The following is an 18,742-nucleotide window of genomic DNA, read 5'->3' as shown; positions in this document are numbered from 1 at the left end:
GACAGGAATGGCTCTCTGGCTGGGGGGGTTATTACGGTGTCTTGGAGGAAGCCAGCTGCCCAGCTGGGTTTGACGCACTATTAGTTCAGATAGGGGTCAAATAAACCATTTGACTCCTGACCAATAAGTAGCAAGTAAATTTGTTTGTAAAAATAACTACAAATAAATAATAATGCTTCTCCCCTCCAGCAAGTACTTTCAACCTAACACATTGTGGGTGTGCTTAAAGGTTAGGTCATCCAAAATGGGATGTTAGTCGTTTGTTCCCATTTAGTTTTTATTGTTATAGGCATGTCAACTGGGACACAAGCATAACATGGTGTCAGTGTTCCTCCTCAGGCACTGCTGCTACCAAGTACTTTGTATCTGTAGTGTTCCTGGGGTGGAGAGATTGAGAAGGATTCAATGATGGTGCCGGACATTCCTGAGCAGGTCAAATTCCAATGGGTTTGTTTTCTTTTTTTAATACAAGACAACCCACTGCTTTTGTTTCTAAGAATGTGTTTACTGGTAGAATTAACCCTAAATGGCAAACCACTTGATGTTGGCTTTGTATATTTATATTTTAAAAGGTGCTAAGAAGCTCTCCAATAAGCGAATACATTCTAATTATTAAAAAGTGAAAAATAAAAAAAATGCAGGAGGATTTTAATAAAATAAAATCTGCTCTTTTTTATGACACTGGAAAAGAAGCTTAGAAAGGTTTAAAATGAATGTTTTAAAGTTTGAAACTAATTAAGTTTTCTGTGGGCTGAGAATCTATTTACATTATTATTTAAATTACAAATAATGTCTTATTATTTTGAGTGCAATATAAATAATGATGAACATTTAGTTTTCTTTCTGCTCTTTTTATATTTCAAAAAGGAAAAAAAACAAACGGTGAAATCTGTGAAAGGTTGAATACCAGTATTTTAAGTATATAAATGGCGACAAATCACACTAACATGCATAATGGAAGGATTTTTATCAATAAAATTATCATCCTATTTTTGTTTAAACAGGCCCAATTATGCTTTTAGGAGTTTTGCCTTTCCTGTAGTGTGTTCTATAGGTTTTAATGGTCTGCAAAGGCTAAAATCCCAAAGTTCCCACAAGAGGGAGTTTCTCTTCCCCCCCGCCCCCCCGCCTGAAACACCTCCATTGCACTCCTTTATTTTGTTCCGTAACATAGTGACATCACTATGTGACACTTTTGCTTCTATTGGTTAGCGCTCCAACACATTGTACGTGACATTTCTTAGCAGTTAACCAATCGCAACAGAATCGGTCAGCTAACCAATCAGAGCAGACTGGGCTGTGGTTTCAGACAGGGGGTGAAAAGACAGGCAGTATGAGAAAAATAAAAAGCTTTTTGAACATTAAAGCATGGAGACATGTCACAGTGGAGGGACTAAATACACATTTGAACCTGAAATGTAGCTCATCAGAAAACTGATCAGAAAATCCTTGAAAGGTTCAAAATCGGGGTTTAGCCCTAACCCTAAAGAAAACTTAAGGATAACTATGTATAAGTTCTCCAACTATTAAATAAACACTTTTTATGCCCAGATACTTTTTTTTTTTTAATGCCTAGTAAAGGGCATCCATTCAGAACAGCAGTAAAGGGATAAAAGCCATGGCAAATATATGATGTTAACGCTCATGAATTTTCACATAAGTCAAATCAAATATTATAAGTTACCTCTTTGCAAAATATAAATCAGAAGTACCCTGAGTTGATGCAGTTGCCTATTTAGAGTGACATCTGCTTAATAAAGCTTCTAGTGTCTTCTTCAACACGTATACACACCATGATGATTCCTCAGTGGAAAAATAACAGCTTTATCTCCTGTGCACTCCTTTTTTTAAAGTGCTGGTAGCATAGTTTAATTGGAACTTGTAAAATAAACTCAGCGAGTTAACCAGCTCCCACATGCACATAAAACAGTCCTGTGGATATAGAGAGCAATTGACTTTTACCTGCCTTCTCCCAGAGAAGAGGGAGGATAGGGATGGCTTTCCACAAATATCACCTCCCCTCTAATGTTCCTTTTTCACTGTGTGCTTCTATAAAAGATACGGAGGAATGATTCAGGGGAACTTAATGCAGTTTGCAGTTCTGGCTCAACTCCAGGGAGTTATCTGATAACACAATTTCCGTCTGTACCATGCCTGCTTAGAAGCAATTTCTCCCATCTAAATTTTAAATGACAAATCCTATATTCGGCCAACGATGGGTAAAATGTATACTCTTACAACAAAGAGGATTCTGCAGATGAAAAGGTAAATGTAACAAATTAAATAAAGAGGCAAACACTTTAATAAGAACCAAATACAATAAGTACACATCCATGGTAAGAAAGATATGTAGCATCATTTTAAAAAGTGTATTTTGCACATAGCCCAGTCATATCTCAACAGTGGTGTTACAGTTTGAGTTTTCGTGTAACAGCCTGTAATAACACGAGGAAAAGGTATACATGAGTAAACACAGTATACATAAACATTCACTGTCTCATTTCATTTAGTTAAATTGATTAAGTGTCTCCATGTTATCTGATTTTGACTTGCTCCTTACTGAGTAGGTGTGATTGGTCCTAGGATGTTTAAGCTGAATGTGATGGCTAGGGCTAATTCGTTAACGTTGCAAATAATCTGGAAATGTTAACAAGTCAAATAAATTAACACAAGTAATCAGTCTGACCCAAACTTCTTCCTGTAATTCCTGCACATATTTTTGCCATGAATCACAGCGGAGTAAGCATCCAGCACTACCTCGGTGTAACGGCATACCTAACCGATTACAGACGGCAAGTGCCTTCATTCGCTTTAGGTGTGGTGAAAACAGAGGGAGGGCAGTTTGACCAACCATGCGCCAGTGTGTTGAATCTGCACAGGAGAGGGAGATAGTGGACAAAGTCACCACTGTAGGAACAGATATAATTGTCAAGCTGCATTTACAGTGGGGCAAAAAAGTACTTAGTCAGCCACCAATTGTGCAAGTTCTCCCATTTAAAAAGATGAGAGAGGCCTGTAATGTTTGTCATAGGTATACTCAACTATGAGAGACAGAATGAGAAATAAAATCCAGGAAATCACATTGTAGGATTTTTAAAGAATTTATTTTCAAATTATTGTGGAAAATAAGTATTTGGTCAATAACAAAAGTTCATCTCAATACTTTGTTATATACCCTTTGTTGGCAATGACAGAGGTCAAACGTTTTCTGTAAGTCTTCACAAGGTTTTCACACACTGTTGCTGGTATTTTGGCCCATTCCTCCATGCAGATCTCCTCTAAAGCAGTGATGTTTTGGGGCTGTCGCTGGGCAACACGGACTTTCAACTCCCTCCAAAGATTTTCTATGGGGTTGAGATCTGGAGACTGGCTAGGCCACTCCAGGACCTTGAAATGCTTCTTACGAAGCCACTCCTTCGTTGCCCTGGCGGTGTGTTTGGGATCATTGTCATGCTGAAAGACCCAGCCACGCTTCATCTTCAGTGCCCTTGCTGATGGAAGGAGGTTTTCACTCAAAATCTCACGATACATGGCCCCATTCATTCTTTCCTTTACACGGATCAGTCGTCCTGGTCCCTTTGCAGGAAAACAGCCCCAAAGCATGATGTCTCCACCCCCATGCTTCACAGTAGGTATGGTGTTCTTTGGATGCAACTCTGCATTCTTTCTCCTCCAAACACAACGAGTTGAGTTTTTACCAAAAGTTCTATTTTGGTTTCATCTGACCATATGACATTCTCCCAATCCTCTTCTGGATCATCCAAATGCCCTCTAGCAAACTTCAGACGGGCCTGGACATGTAATGGCTTAAGCAGGGGGACACGTCTGGAACTGCAGGATTTAAGTCCCTGGCGGCGTAGTGTGTTACTGATGGTAGCCTCTGTTACTTTGGTCCCAGCTCTCTGCAGGTCATTCACTAGGTCTCCCCGTGTGGTTCTGGGATTTTTGCTCACCGTTCTTGTGATCATTTTGACCCCACGGGGTGAGATCTTGCGTGGAGCCCCAGATGGAGGGAGATTAGCAGTGGTCTTGTATGTCTTCCATTTTCTAATAATTGCTCCCACAGTTGATTTCTTCACACCAAGCTGCTTACCTATTGCAGATTCAGTTTTCCCAGCCTGGTGCAGGTCTACAATTTTGTCTCTGGTCTCCTTTGACAGCTCTTTGGTCTTGGCCATAGTGGAGTTTGGAGTATGACTGTTTGAGGTTGTGGACAGATGTCTTTTATACTGATAACAAGTTCAAAAAGGTGCCATTAATACAGGTAACGAGTGGAGGACAGAGGAGCCTCTTAAAGAAGAAGTTAGAGGTCTGTGAGAGCCAGAAATCTTGCTTGTTTGTAGGTGACCAAATACTTATTTTACCGAGGAATTTATAATTAATTCATTAAAAATCCTACAATGTGATTTCCTGGATTTTTTTTTCTCATTCTGTCTCTCATAGTTGAAGTATACCTATGACAAACATTACAGGCCTCTCTCATCTTTTTAAATGGGAGAACTTGCACAATTGGTGGCTGACTAAATACTTTTTTGCCCCACTGTACATGACACATGATTTGCTATTGCTCACCCAGAGGTTGGGCAGAGCTTTGCAGTTAAAACAGCTAGTACGTTGTGTTTCTATGGTTACCTTCCCGGCTAACTTGCATCGCTTCATAAAGATCGGCGGCAGATGAGGTCAGATTTAAAATCACTTCAACTTTGAAATCGGGAGGGAGCAATTTGTCAATAAAGAAATAGGTAAACAAGAGTTGTGTAGCACACGATATCCAGAGGGGATTCACATCAGCTCTCTGGGGCTTTGTTGATGCTTTAACTCAGTCTTGGAAAAATGTCGGACTCCATCGCAATAATCCTGAAATCATCATAACGGAGCTGAGATGTTATGATGAAGTGGAAGACCCTCTGATTTCTCTTACCAGTTTTGCATTTTTTTTTACAACACCACACATGTTTTTGTTTTATCTCCCCCTAAATACTAACATTTTAAATCTTGTGATTAATTTCGTGATTACATTTTTTATTTGAGCGATAGTTTTAGTAACGATGCCTTCCCACTTTTCAGGATGCAGAGACGCGCTTCGAGGCTCAGATCAGTAAACTGGTGCTGGAGAAACAGGAGCTGGAGTGGGAGAAGGTACAGCTGGTCTTACAACTTAACTATCTTAAATTCAATACTTACATAGGTGGACATTCACAAAAGATCAGGCTGTTATTGAATAAATGATCAATTATATTATTGCTCATCAATTACTTTGATTGTTTTTGTCTTGTATGAAAGGAATCTCTACAACGTCAAATTGAAACAGTGGCCAACCAGCACACAGAGTCTCTCCTCAATGTGAAGAAAAAGGTATGATTTTCAATGTTTGTTTACAGCTTTTATATCTAAACAAAGATCGGTAACTACTTCCTGAACATTTCCTTCTTTCTTTTCCTCAAGCTTCTGGCAAAAATCCGAAAGACAGAGGAGGAGAAGGTATGAAGATCGTATTCCTCAAAACCTCAATGAGATATTCAGAGCATTTTATTTAATGTTTTTAGTGGAGTAGTAAATCCACTCATCTCAGTTGCACATCTCTTCTTGGCCCGTGGAGTAGATTCTTGTGTGCTGTGCTTGGGTATTTATTGCTTTTTGGACACTGACGATAATAATATAACATTTCAGGGGAAATACCAGGTCAGTGCTGAGATAAAAGACAAGGAGATTAACAACCTGAAGGAAGAGCTGAAGACGCTACAGGTACTGAGATGTGAAACACACATAATAAACCCTTTCCCTACTCACTTCCACTCGCGTGTTGTCATGGAGAGTCCAGCATATTAGGGCCACTCAAAACCAGGTATTGTGGAGTAGGGTTATTACACTTTCGAACCGTGAGTCGGCATCAGTCCTGATTAACCAGCTCACAATGGAACTAATGTTCTGTGCAACCTTATACTATCAAACCCTGCAAAATGTTTTGTCTGACAGTTGTACAACTTCAAGGTTACATTGTATGTTTATTTAATTCTTACTTAGATCATACCAGTGTCTAGTCTAAAAACGGTTCATTTCACTGAACGTTTTTTTTCAGGGAAAGTTGCAAAAAGCAAGCAGCTCATGGATTTAGATTTAAAAACAATGAGATGTTGACAGAAAGAAATGCCATTGAAGGCTTTTGCAGATTTATTATAATTTTTGATTTGTATTGTTTTTTTGTGGGAAAGATGCTAACTCTAAACCATAGTTATGAAAAGTTACGGCAGGTCTTGCCGCTGTATCCCTCTACCTTTTAAAGAAGGAGCCTCATTCAGCTGAGGGTGAGACAGGGTGTAGGGGTTAGTTTGGAATTGGGCCTCTGTCTTACCTATTCCCTCCTTTCTATTTCTTATGCAGGCAGGTTTGAATCCGTCCTGCGTTCCCTTTCAGTGTCATCCCCTCTATCTCCCCAATAAGGCTAATCCGGCCCAAAATAATAAATAAATGAAAAGCGAACTTCTAAATGTTCTCTGGTTCCAGATTCTCTAATATAAAGATGTGATGATTATCGGTTTTGCATCAAAGCTTTGGTTGGTTGGAGACACATCATTCATTTCACATATTAATTGACATAATTGTTCATTGAATAATAAAGATAAAATCAAAAGTTAAACGTACAATAGTCGTGTATAAATAATACATTTTCTCCACACAGTTTATTAATACTATAGAGTATGTTGACAAAGCAATCCTGTCCTTAAGGTTAGCTTTTATTTTCTGATCTTTTCCCTCAAATCTGAGAACAACTGATTTAACATTAAACTGTGCAAAGACCTGCGTACATAGAGGAAGCCCATGCCCAAACAGAGTCAGATGTGTAGTGTTTCAGAGCCCGCCTCACTCAGTCTGGCTCCCAGAGTGCTGGTCTTCAGGCCTGACACCCAGCGGTGATCTACAGCCGTCCCCTCGCTCCGCTGCACTTTAACAGCCCGGCCGCTTACAGAGACAATAGAGACTGTTTTTGATATTCTATCTGGGAGACACTAAGATTGGTGTTTGGATAAAGCGGGGCCCAGTGTTAATTCCTGTGACGGTCTGCTGGGCTCCTTTAATTTAACACACATCAGCGGCTGGCGGGATTGAAGTGATTTAATTGCCATACCTTGACGATCTGCTAAATTACAATTGTGAGCTCCATTGGAACATCATGGTTCAATTAATCCTTAATTAAATCCAAATAATTCATCATAGCAGTGGAATTTAATCTCAATAAATAACCTAGTTAATGGAAATCCATAGTATGTACTATAGTTATGGGTATCATATATCTGTATTGTATTTGATCTTTTATTGCACTTTCATACTTTACCTTGTTCCTATTCAGACTTCTGTTCAGTTTTTAAAATATTTTATTTGATATTATTCTAAAATGGGCTAACATATATTTTTTTGAAGGTCATCATTGTTGGATTGCTGCTGCTTTGTGCCTTAATCTTGAATACGGTTGTCTTCATAAGCAGGCTGGCAGATGTTCTACTCAATCTAACCCCATTAAAAACATCAGACAAAACCATTTGCCCCTCCTACATCGCTGGCTGTGTATGCTCATTAAGAAGGAATATCTTTCATTTTTCAAATAAACATTAGAAAATGTGAAAATCTTTATTTTATTTAACTCCTTCCCATGAATCCACTTGCAAACCTTTTGAAAGGTCAGAACATGAACCCAGCATGAAACAGCACCTCATTTGGAGGTTATAATTAACTGAATCTGTAACATTTAAAAAATGAAGATTGGCCCACTGTGGCCCATGTCCCAAAAAGAATTGCTAAATGTTCTCTGGTTCCAGCTTCTCTAATGTAAAGATGCAATGATTTCCAGTTTTGCATCAAAGCTTTGGTTTTTCGGAGATTGAAATTCAACTTGACAAAAATAGGATCAATACATCAATCAAAAGTTAAAACATGCCATTTTTGTGTATGAATAATAAATGTTCCATACAAAGTATATCAATATCATATAAAACAATATGTCACAAGGTTACTTTTTTAGCTCTTTTTGTAGATGTTAGTTTTGCTCTTAAATTCAAATTCTTTGTTGACCTTGGATTCAGCAGCTGACAAACCACTCTCATACAGTTGTGGCACCTTGATTGAATGTTGTATACAAATATGCGATTGTTGGATCAATGTGCAGATTACAACATTATCACACGTTTAACCAGTGATTTTCAACACCTGTGCCGTTACAGACCAGCAGGTGTGCCCTGGGAAATGGTCCAACTTCACTTAATTGGTCCAAAAAAAATATGATTTAGTTGCTGCAAGTAAAATCCAACATAGCCATGTTCCCAAGCAAGCTGAAACGTCATCTCCAAACGAACCACCTCTCAGGAACAGGCAACTCAAGCTTAGTACTTAGGAGCTGAACTCGTAGCCAAATTGAGAGACTTGTCAATAAATAGTGATTATGTTGTATTAGGCTTCAGTGCGTCATTTAGTTTTTTTTTTTTTGTGTGTGCTTTTTTTAATCAAAAACGGTTCGAAAACACTGGTTTAACTACCCACATCAGACATGAAATCCTTCATCTTGATTTTCTTCTATTTCTCTTTCGCAGTTACTGAAGTACAACTTGGAGAAGAAATCAAGTGAACTAGTAAGTACTTTTTTTTTTTTTTACTTACAAATTGTTGTCAGAGGAGGGGTGGGAGTGAGGAAAATGAAAGAGGAGGATGAGGGAACGGTGCTAAGGAGGGATGGGTTCTGAGGGAAGAGCTCATCAGGAGTAACGGATAGGGAGTGTGTGACACTTTGAACTGCCAGCACAGCAGAGAAAATATCTCTATTAAAATGTTTTATATCCGGGCCTCGCTCGGTTTAACCTTCTTCATATAACCGCGGAGTGAGAGGGAGGCAAAGTGAGCCGGTGTAGAGGAGGGGGCGAGAATGAGAGTGAGGAAAGTGAAGAAAAGAATCCTCTCAGCTTGATACACACAATCAAACTATAACGGCAGTGTGAGGAGCGATAAAGCGCTCTGAGGCATGTGCTGAGTTAATTCCTCAATCCCACAGAAGAGACGTGCAATAGCCGCGTTAAACCATGATCCTCTCAATCACAAAAACCCTAACAGGAAGAGGATACTCGTCTGACCAAACGTGCCACTGCTTTTGCTAGAGCCAGCGGCAAATTAGCCTAGCTTGACAGGATGAGTTAAAGCAACACAACCAGCTTTACTCTGCCAAAAGGTAAAACAAATCAGCATATCAGAACCTCGAAAGACCACTTATTTACATGTTGTTTAATTCATATAAAGAACACAGTTTGGAAATGAGAAGTCTTGGTCTTACAAGAAGTTATGTTCAAGCCCCCAGGAAGTTAAAATTAGCATTTTGGCTAATTGCTGTTACTACAAATCCAGGTCAGTCCAGGTCGTAACTGACCTGGAGTTGTAGCCAAAATGCACATTTTAACTTCCATTGGGACCAAGAATACTTCTTTCCCATAGACCTAACCCTCCGGTATCATTCAAATTGACTACCCTAATACAATTATCAAATATCTTTTCCACCACGTTTTGAGGGAAGGATGGGACTCCACCACTAACTCCAAATGACCAAATACCTAGCTTGTACCCACAGAGAAGCACCTCTTCATCTTACTTGCTTGTTGCGTATCACAGGAATGTAATGACCAGCCAGTCAAACTACACACATTGTTAGCCTTGGATTTGCAACCACCCAGGTGTTGTTATTTACTTGAAGGAGTGCATGTATGGCTGTGTATTTCTGTATGCTAAAGAGACTTTATCAGAGGACTTCGAAGCTCAAAACAATTCAAAACATCAAGCTGGGTCAAGATCATACACCTGTCAAAAAATGCCATGCGAACACACTTACTCCTTTCTCATTCTCACACACAATTACTCACACACATACAGTACAAGGTACAAGGAGGTTTAATATCTATGAGTGTGTGTGTGAGTGTGTGTATGAGTTTGTGAATAAGGGAAAGAGAGAAAGAAAGAGATATGATGTGAAAATTGTGACTTCCAAATCTATTGTATATTTTTGTCTCACACACACACACACACACACACACACACACACACACACACACACACACACACACACACACACACACTTTCCCACCTTTTATCTTCATTTCTGTATTTATTGTTTAGTGTTTTGCATGGTTTCTCTGCTGAGGACTTGTTTTTATATATAGGGGTCTGTTTGACCTATACCTATTCCACAGGAGCAGAAACTAGCCCTGCAGACCCGGTCAAAGGATAGCCACCTGAGCCAGCTGGGGGAAGTGGAGAAGCGTTTCAATGCTCTGTGCAGGCAGTGTGCCATGGTCAAGCAGGACCACGAGAAACTGGAGCAAAATGGTAATTAAAGGATGTAGGTATGGATATGTAAACAGAAAGGTAGATGTATGAATCTTAGATACACTGCATGGCCAAAAAAAAGTCACAAGCCTGTGGGGGGCACTGCTATGATCTGGGGTTGCTGCAGTGGGTCTGGTTATGTGCCCAAAGAATGAGGTCAGCTGACTACCTGAAAATACTGAATGACCAGGTTATTCCATCAATGGATTTTTTCTTCCCTGATGGCACGGGCATGTTCCTTTCAAATTGTGAAAGAGTGGTTCAGGGAGCATGAGACATAATTTTCACACATGGATTGGCCATATCCCGTCATCAATACAAGATCTTGGCAAAAAATTAATGCAAGACAGAAATAAATGTTGTGAGATAGGGTTGTGAGTGTTGCAGAAGCTTGTGGAAACGATGCCACAGCGAATGCGTGCCGTAATCAAAGCTAAAGGCGGTCCAACAAAATATTAGAGTGTGTGACCTTTTTTTTGGCCGGGCAGTGTATATGCTGATGATGTTGGGTTACAAATGATACTGTGCTGAAAGCATAGTAATAAAGTGTACACTATATTAGATCTCAGCAGAAGAGGCCCGTTTCTGCTCTTATATCAGCTTGAATTCTTTGGGGTATAAATGTAGCAAGGTGCTGGAAACAACTCACAGAGATGTGGGTCCCTGCTGAGTAGAGTGACAGCACATTAATTACTGTAAATGTCCACTTTCACTTCATCCCAAAGACATTATTTTGGAGTCAAGATCTGGGTAATGAGGAGAGGTCACTGTCAAGTTCCTTTAAACGCTCCTCCAGGATTGTTCATACAGAGACAACTGGCTATGAGAATATCTCCAAGGTCAGCTAGAATGTTTAGTGTAATACCTTGCTCAGTTGCTACCGCGGGGCTTTATGTTAACCAATAATACAGTCCCACAACAATAACACTACATCCTTTTGACATGGCTCCATGGATACATACTGTTGATAACAAATATGTACACTGCTGTGAGAAATATTGAAGTAGACCAAGCGTGATTATTTGCTGCTGTAGCCCAGGTGCTTTGTGAGATCTGATATGACCTTTTGAACGATAGCATGTTGTGTTGAGTGGACATCCAGTCATTGGAAGATTTAGTGTTTATCACTATTTATTATTTATTGACAAGTTTAGACTCTTTAGTCTCAAAATCAAGCTTCTTATGTTCAGAGCTGCTCAAATCATGTGTCTTGCCCATTCAGTCAAATAGAAAATATAACTCTGCACTCTGTTTTTAGATGTGTGTCATCCACCGTTTAAAGGAGCAACATTTTACATTTTTGACTAAAAGTTTAATTTAAAGGGGCCCTACTATGCTCTTTTCCGGTTCATATTTGTATTTCGTGTCTCTACTGTGACATGTCTCCGTGCTTTAAAGTTCAAAAAGCAATTTTTTTTTCTCTCACACTGCCTGTGCTGCAGCTCCTCTTTTCACCCTCTGTCTGAAACCAGAGCCCATTCGGCTCTTGTTGAAGCTCACAACTTTGAGTACATTGTCACTGCTACATTGCCAGTTTTTAAACACACTTATCTCAAATTGTATTTCCATTCCAAATTCCCTATCTCTGTTTATGTAAATGTAAGTATACAGTTGGCTCATTCTGCCTCAGTCATCACTAATTTAAAACTGAAAGTCCTACACCCTTCATGTACTGTGAGGCTTTAGGACCACCACACTGAAAATATTCAACATAGGTGAATATATAAAAAGTATAAGTATAATATAAAAGTAATTGTTGCTTTTTCTCCCTACATGTGTCACTCACACACATTAATGTAAGACTAAGGCAGTTATGTCATGTAGCATGATGGTGTCTTACCTTGTGTACTTCTTACAGTTGATGAGGCAATGAAAATAAATAAAAAAATGACAACTGCAAGTGAAAATCAAGAGGCAACCATTGTTTCACTAAAACAGGTATGTGGAAAGGAATGCTAGGTGATTTAGCATTTTAAAATTGAATCTATAATCTGTACTGTATTACATCAATTAAAGTTCCATTGTTTTCTAAGAAGTAGCAACTTGTCTTATTGTATTCATGCATGGTGCTTTCTTAGGAGGTGGAGGAGGTCAGTAACAAGCTAATCAAGGCCAAGATGTCATCAGTGAGACATGACCAGGCCCAAAGTCCTACAGGCAGAGAGCAGCATTTCCAGCAGCTGCACCAGAAACTGAACATGGTAACAATCAGTGAAAGGATATAATAGAAGATAATCGCCTCAAAGCAAGATGACACTTATCTATATCACATCAAATCTACACTGATACATGATCACACTTAGCCAGTAAACTATACGTTTTTCACCTCTATTCTGTATTTCTGGTTAGGAAACTGAAATGAACAAGAAACTGAGGGAGGAAAATGAAGCTGTGAGAGCAGAAAAGCAGGTAAGAAACTAGAACATATGAAGTAAACCACTACATCAAACCGGATTCTCTTTCTGCACTGGTATCTTTTGTGAGTGTGGTCAACTTCAAAGATTATTTTCTGTTCAAAATAATATTTTCTCCCACTGGAAGAAGTTGCGAAAATAAGGTAGAATCGTGCTTGACTGGTTAATTAAGTGTGACTTCATAATAAAGTATTTGTGTGTGTGTGTTTGTATAGGAAGTGATGAGGGCTCTGAATCACACCCAGCAGCTGCTGCTGAGTCAGACACAGACAGTCAGCAGAGTCGATCTGGAGATGAAGACACAGAGAGAGCAGCACCAGGTCACACACGTTCATCCTGCGCTGATTTATGAACATAACTGTTCATATTCTTCCCATAAACACCAGTACAGATTTATAGCTCACATGGTACTACTGTACATACTGAATTTACTTTAGAAAAAATTATACTTTTTAGGTTAGGTTGGAGAATAAATGAGATTATATTAGTTATACTTTATTGAGTAAATTGGGAAATGATTTTGTTACAGCAGGATGTAAGAAAAACAATAAATATATACATTAGAACACCAACAGTAGAAATAAACTAATATATACCAGTGGCGGGCCGTGCATTTCACACCTAGGCCTTCAGTGATGTCCTACACAGTCCTACCTGAATTATTCCACCTCTTAATGCCATCATTATGACGCCATGGCTCTAGAAACTATACATTTAGACAGAAACGCAGTATAACCGGGCGTTGCATCACCTTAACATAGTCAAGTACAACAGAGTTATATTAATATTTCTGAAGCATTTATAATCAATACATCAGCATTTACAGTTAACTTAATTAATCAGATTATCTGACAAACCGCTCCTTGACACCTGTGTCTGTCACATAACGCAGAACAAGTGCCAGCTGTGCTACATTACCCACATCTGACGTCTCGTCCACCATAACAGCGACAAAGGGTGCTTTTTTAATCTTCATTTTGATCTCTTCTCCCATCACTTCAGCAATAGCATAAATCAGGTCGTTTTGTATTTTGCCTGACGTCCCAGTAAACATGTTGTTTGTGTACAGGTGGTAATGCAAATCTGTGTTGTTCTCAGCAAGAAAGAAAGAAGCTCCACGTAGTTTCCTCTGTTTCTGGACTCGGCGCTTTCATCGTGTCCCCTAAATGAAAGTTCCTGTTTACCCAAAAACAGGACACAATCAATCAGTCTTTCAATATTTCCCTATTTTTGTTCACCCTTTCGTTGTGGACCTCCGTTTCCCTGCGCACTTGTTCGTTGAGCTGTAGATCCACTCGGGTGTCCCCAAAGGTTTTCAAAAGCACCAGTGCTTCCAAGTGCCCAGCTGTGCTTTGGTGTCTCGTTGCTGCCTTGGTTAGACAACTCAAGTTTGCAAATTTAGTGTGGCTCCAAACACCAAATCGATCAGTTGCAAATACCAGGCATTCCCGGCAGTACAATTTGCAGTGCTAGCCAGGGGTACCGCTCGTAGTTTCCCTGCTGTGCTAGGCTCGCTAGTGTTGGAGTTGGTCGTTCCCTTTTCAAGATGTGTAGCTTTACATGAAAAGTTCGTTTTGAAAATGGCGTTGTAATTATATCTTCTACCAAATTGATCTCTTCTCCTCCTTCAGCCATTGTGGGTTGAAAAAAATAGCTTGTAGAAATCTACACAAATTAGCTCGCTCAAGTTCTAGTTCTGTTTGCTAGCTTTGCCCATAGACTGTTTGGCTCTGCCTACTGCCTAGCTCTGCCTCGTATCCAATCAGAAGATGTGCACGTGCTAACGTTAGCGTACGCCTGCTAGCTGGCCCGTTGTCGCCACCTCGAAATCTGATTGGTTAACGCCACAGTTTTGTTTGCGTTCACTTTAAGCAACAGCTGCCCGCACTGTTGATTCTGAAGGCCTAAGGGCAGATTTCTTTGACCCTAGCAACACATTATGGCTGAAATATGATTGGATAAAAGCTCTAACATAAAGGCCAGCCCTCCAAATCTCGTTCTGAGGCTGGAAGCAGCGCAGCCAAGATGAACGCTATAAAATGAAGAGAATAGACTATGGGGAATAATTTAATACGTATTTGTGGAAAAAATATATCAAAATTTAATTTATATTCTGATGATGTTTAGGCCAGCAGAGAAGGCCTTGCTGGCCCTGACGGCCCACCACTGATATATACAGAGAAATGTACTCAATTACTGCTAAAATTGAATATATAAACATAATATTCCATAAACACACGGTATACAAGTGTGCAAGTTGCAGTGTTTTTTATTAAGAATTATATTATAATATTATGTCCCTCTCCAAATCATTTACTAATGTGTTAATTATATATTATTTGAAAAATATTTCTTTTGCGCTAAAAGAATGGATATGGAATGGATGAATGGAAATAGAATAGATTCATAGCTTATAGGAAACTCATACTGCATCATGAAAAGTGGACTGTTAAACCTCCTACACGTTCAACACATTTTTCACTGTCAAAATATATTCTTCTTTAAACAACATGTAGCTTTATGTACATTTGAACCTCTTTCAGTTTAATATGCACTTATAGAAACAATTTTGCTGAACTAATAAAGGTAATAGAGCTCAATGGGGTTTATTTCAAAGACACATACAACTGTCTACAATTATAATGGGCTTTTAACAGGAAACAAAGAAATTCCTCTTTTAAAGGGAGGGGTCCTTTATGCTTTTCTTGGCTGTTCCCAGAGGGAGTTTGTCTCCCACACACTCCCCCCCCTGCCTGAAACGCCTCCATTGGACTGCTTTGTTTACTTATGTAATATAGTGACATCACTATGTAACACTCGCGTTTCTATTACCCAGTGTACATGACTTCTCAACTATCTCTAAGCGATTCATAAAGCACAACAGAGTTGGCCAGCTAACCATCAGAGCAGACTGGGCTCTGGTTTCAGACAGAGGGTGAAAAGAGGTGATGCAGCACAGGCAGTATGAGAAGAACATTAAGCATGGGGACATGTCCCAGTAGAGACACAAAATACAAAAATATGAACCTGAAAATGAGCATTAGAGGGCCCCTTTAATTATTGTTCAGTTTGATGCTTTGAAAGTCAAAGTAGATGTTTATGATAGAGAATGCGGCGTATATTTACCGGTAAATCCATGTATTGGCCTCACCAGGGCATTTTCAGGGTCTGTTTAAAAGATTATGGGAATTTACACATGGACTTCCACTGTTTCTTCCCATCAATCTGATGAATGTGCTCTTGTATATCAACACATATACACAAGTGAATACAGTCCCCTCTGCAACTGAATGATAGTTAGTGTGTTTATCCCCCATGTATGGCTTTACACTTTATTATTCTCTTCTTTCTGTGCCCCTCCTCATTTTTTAATTCACCTATTCATTCATTTATTAAAATCATTATTAAAATGACACAAGCCAACTGATTTGTATTAGCAAGAAGTCCTTTCTCTATCCCTGCTCTGTTTAAGACCTTCTGTTCACGTTAAATAAACACATAAAAGTTTAGTATTGCATTAAAAATCCTATGGGTGATTAATTTTACTGCAGGCCCTAAAGCAGGAACACAGGGTGATGCGGGAGCAGAGCAAGGCCCTGGAAGACAAGGTGGCCCGACTGATGGAGAGCTACACGGCTTCACAGAACAGCTGGGACAAAGAGGTAGAAGAAAAAGTGTGGGAGCAGCCGTGTGATGGTGACATTTATATATAACAAAAAATATTTGCAAGGTAGATTATAATGCCAAAAAAAGAAAAATGGAAGTGATTTATTGTTGTTTGCTTTACGGAAACATCTGGAAAGAGAAATCATGTCTCTTTAAAGTTGTCTGCCTCCAACAGAAGGCGTTGTTTCTGGATCGCATCAGGAGTGAGCAGCAGGAACTCCACACAGTGAAAGAGGCCAACGACGAGCTTCATCAGAGAAACACTGAGCTGACCTCCCACGCTACAGTGCAGGCTCAGCATTTAGATGAATTGGAGGTACAGAAAACAACATTTATAATAATTCAATAATTGTATACATTTTATATTCATATTTATTTATTTTATTCTAAAATGGTGCATCTGTAACCAAACCTATTTTCCCTTGGGTTAAATACAATATTCTGATCATTAGAAAAATAATAATTAATACAAAAATAATGAAACTAAGGCTTTATTTTATAGCACTTTACATACACATGATGCAGACAAAAAATAATGCATCCAATTTAAGTTAGAGGTTAAAAAATCTGCACACATGCAGCACGTGTACTTAATAAATACATGATTCCAAGAAGGTAAAATAAACAACAGAATAAATATAATCAAATAATCCGAAAGTAAAAGACGGATAACCCACTCAGTTATAGTAAGACAGAAAGACACAATAATGAATACAATAGAAATGTATAAAAATATAAACTAATAAATAAAACAATCAAAAATAATGACCAATAGAAAAAGGGCTATTGATAATTTAAACTGATTTAAAAAAAGTGTTTTAAAATGTCTGTGACAAAGACAGAACAAACTTTGTGAAATGGACTCCTACATACACTCAGACACAAATGTATCTCAGTAATATCCTGACAAACTAGTTTTTTATTTCAACTCAAAATCAAAAAACCTGTTTTTCCTCTGAATACAAAGTGTATTTTGATTAAAACTCTGAATAATATAGGACTTGTTTAGGAAATTCAAAAATTAGTTAATGAACTATTTTGAGCTACTTACTAGCTTGTTTGAATAAGAGCAAATATGGTTGAACAAAGGAACATCCAACATGTGTGGTTAACAGTAACACTTAAACAAATTAACACATTGGTAATAAAAAGTAAATGTTTTTCACCATCAATGTTTTTTAGTTTGAATGAGTTTAACCACAGCTCTGATGGGTGTGTTAAAAAGCTGAAATAAAAGCAATTGTTTAACCTCAACTCCTGCCGTTTATTTGTCTATACACAGATGAGAGGCATCAGTCAGAGCCACAGTGATTCTACAGAGGTCTTCTCCACTTTAGTGAAGGGAATCAGAGGAGAGGAAACTCTTAATGAACCCATCTCCAGCACAGAGCCTAGCTCTGGCAGTGTGCATAATTTGGCCTCCGCTCAGACCAGAAACCCAGACTGTCTGGAGGACAGTGGAGCAGTGACAGAGATAGTCACCACCGGAGCAACTGGAGGTCAGCCAGCTACATCTAAACATACAGTAGATAAACATACACACTTGTTTTATAGCGAGACATCGACACAGCATTTTACTAAGATCACACAAGCAATTTGTTAAAGGACTACAAGGCATATTCTGCATAATATAGAGTGGTGCCTACATGTATCATGGGAAATGTTTAAAAGCACAAAACAGAAGTGGTGACGTCATAACGTATTTTTGTAGGAACCGGAAGTTACATCACAATTTTTAAGATGTATAGAAGCTTCAGACATTCACCAGTGGAACGTAAACATCTTTAAAGCCACCGATTTTAGGCATCCAACTAAAAACATATTCAAAACATCTTTGACTTTGAGAGGGAATTTGAATTCTTTTAATCTCATTTCCAGTTTTGAGGACTGATTCCTGCACCAATCTATTGCTTTTATTTTGAGGCTGTGGCATTTAATGACTGGTACAATTTGACCAACTGTTGAAAATGTGTTTGTTTTTTCAACAGTAGATGCTGTATCAAGCCCTGGACACAGTTCTTTCGATGTTCCTGTGGACTCACAGATCAAAGAAAAGAGTGATGAGAGGAACGGAGGAATAACTGAAAAAGAACAGGGATGGAAAGATGATGTGAAACAAGTAAAAAAAGACAGAGAAGAGGAGGAGAGAAACAAGGAAGAGCAGTGGAATAGAGAAGTCCAAGGAGAAAAGAGAGGAACGCTCATCGCCCAAACAACAGATAGAGCCGACGGAAGGAAGATAGCCAGTTCTCAACAGAAGATGCAGGGGACCCCAAACAGCCTGAAACAGAAACAAAAGATATAGC

General features: G+C 38.9%; 1 protein-coding gene across 8 annotated transcripts in view; it reads left to right on the top strand.

Moving 5' to 3' along the window:
* LOC134859915 (coiled-coil domain-containing protein 73-like) overlaps positions 1–18,742 on the top strand; it is a 24,047-nt gene extending 5,305 nt beyond the window's left edge. For 6 of the 8 annotated variants that reach the window (XM_063876759.1, XM_063876754.1, XM_063876745.1 and 3 more), the window contains exons 4-17: positions 5,068–5,139; positions 5,284–5,355; positions 5,446–5,481; positions 5,671–5,745; positions 8,583–8,621; positions 10,221–10,356; positions 12,215–12,294; positions 12,435–12,557; positions 12,706–12,765; positions 12,986–13,090; positions 16,322–16,432; positions 16,612–16,752; positions 17,719–17,935; positions 18,425–18,742. In XM_063876759.1, the coding sequence (XP_063732829.1) occupies positions 5,068–5,139; positions 5,284–5,355; positions 5,446–5,481; positions 5,671–5,745; positions 8,583–8,621; positions 10,221–10,356; positions 12,215–12,294; positions 12,435–12,557; positions 12,706–12,765; positions 12,986–13,090; positions 16,322–16,432; positions 16,612–16,752; positions 17,719–17,935; positions 18,425–18,741 (1,584 nt within the window). In that variant the 3' untranslated portion in view covers position 18,742. The remainder of the gene's footprint in view (positions 1–5,067; positions 5,140–5,283; positions 5,356–5,445; positions 5,482–5,670; positions 5,746–8,582; positions 8,622–10,220; positions 10,357–12,214; positions 12,295–12,434; positions 12,558–12,705; positions 12,766–12,985; positions 13,091–16,321; positions 16,433–16,611; positions 16,753–17,718; positions 17,936–18,424) is intronic. The other 2 variants (XM_063876713.1, XM_063876721.1) reach the window with 2 other exon arrangements.

Source organism: Eleginops maclovinus, chromosome 2 (assembly GCF_036324505.1).
Source record: "Eleginops maclovinus isolate JMC-PN-2008 ecotype Puerto Natales chromosome 2, JC_Emac_rtc_rv5, whole genome shotgun sequence".
NCBI classification, from domain to species: Eukaryota; Metazoa; Chordata; class Actinopteri; order Perciformes; family Eleginopidae; genus Eleginops; species Eleginops maclovinus.
This window is presented reverse-complemented; position numbering and strand designations above follow the sequence as displayed.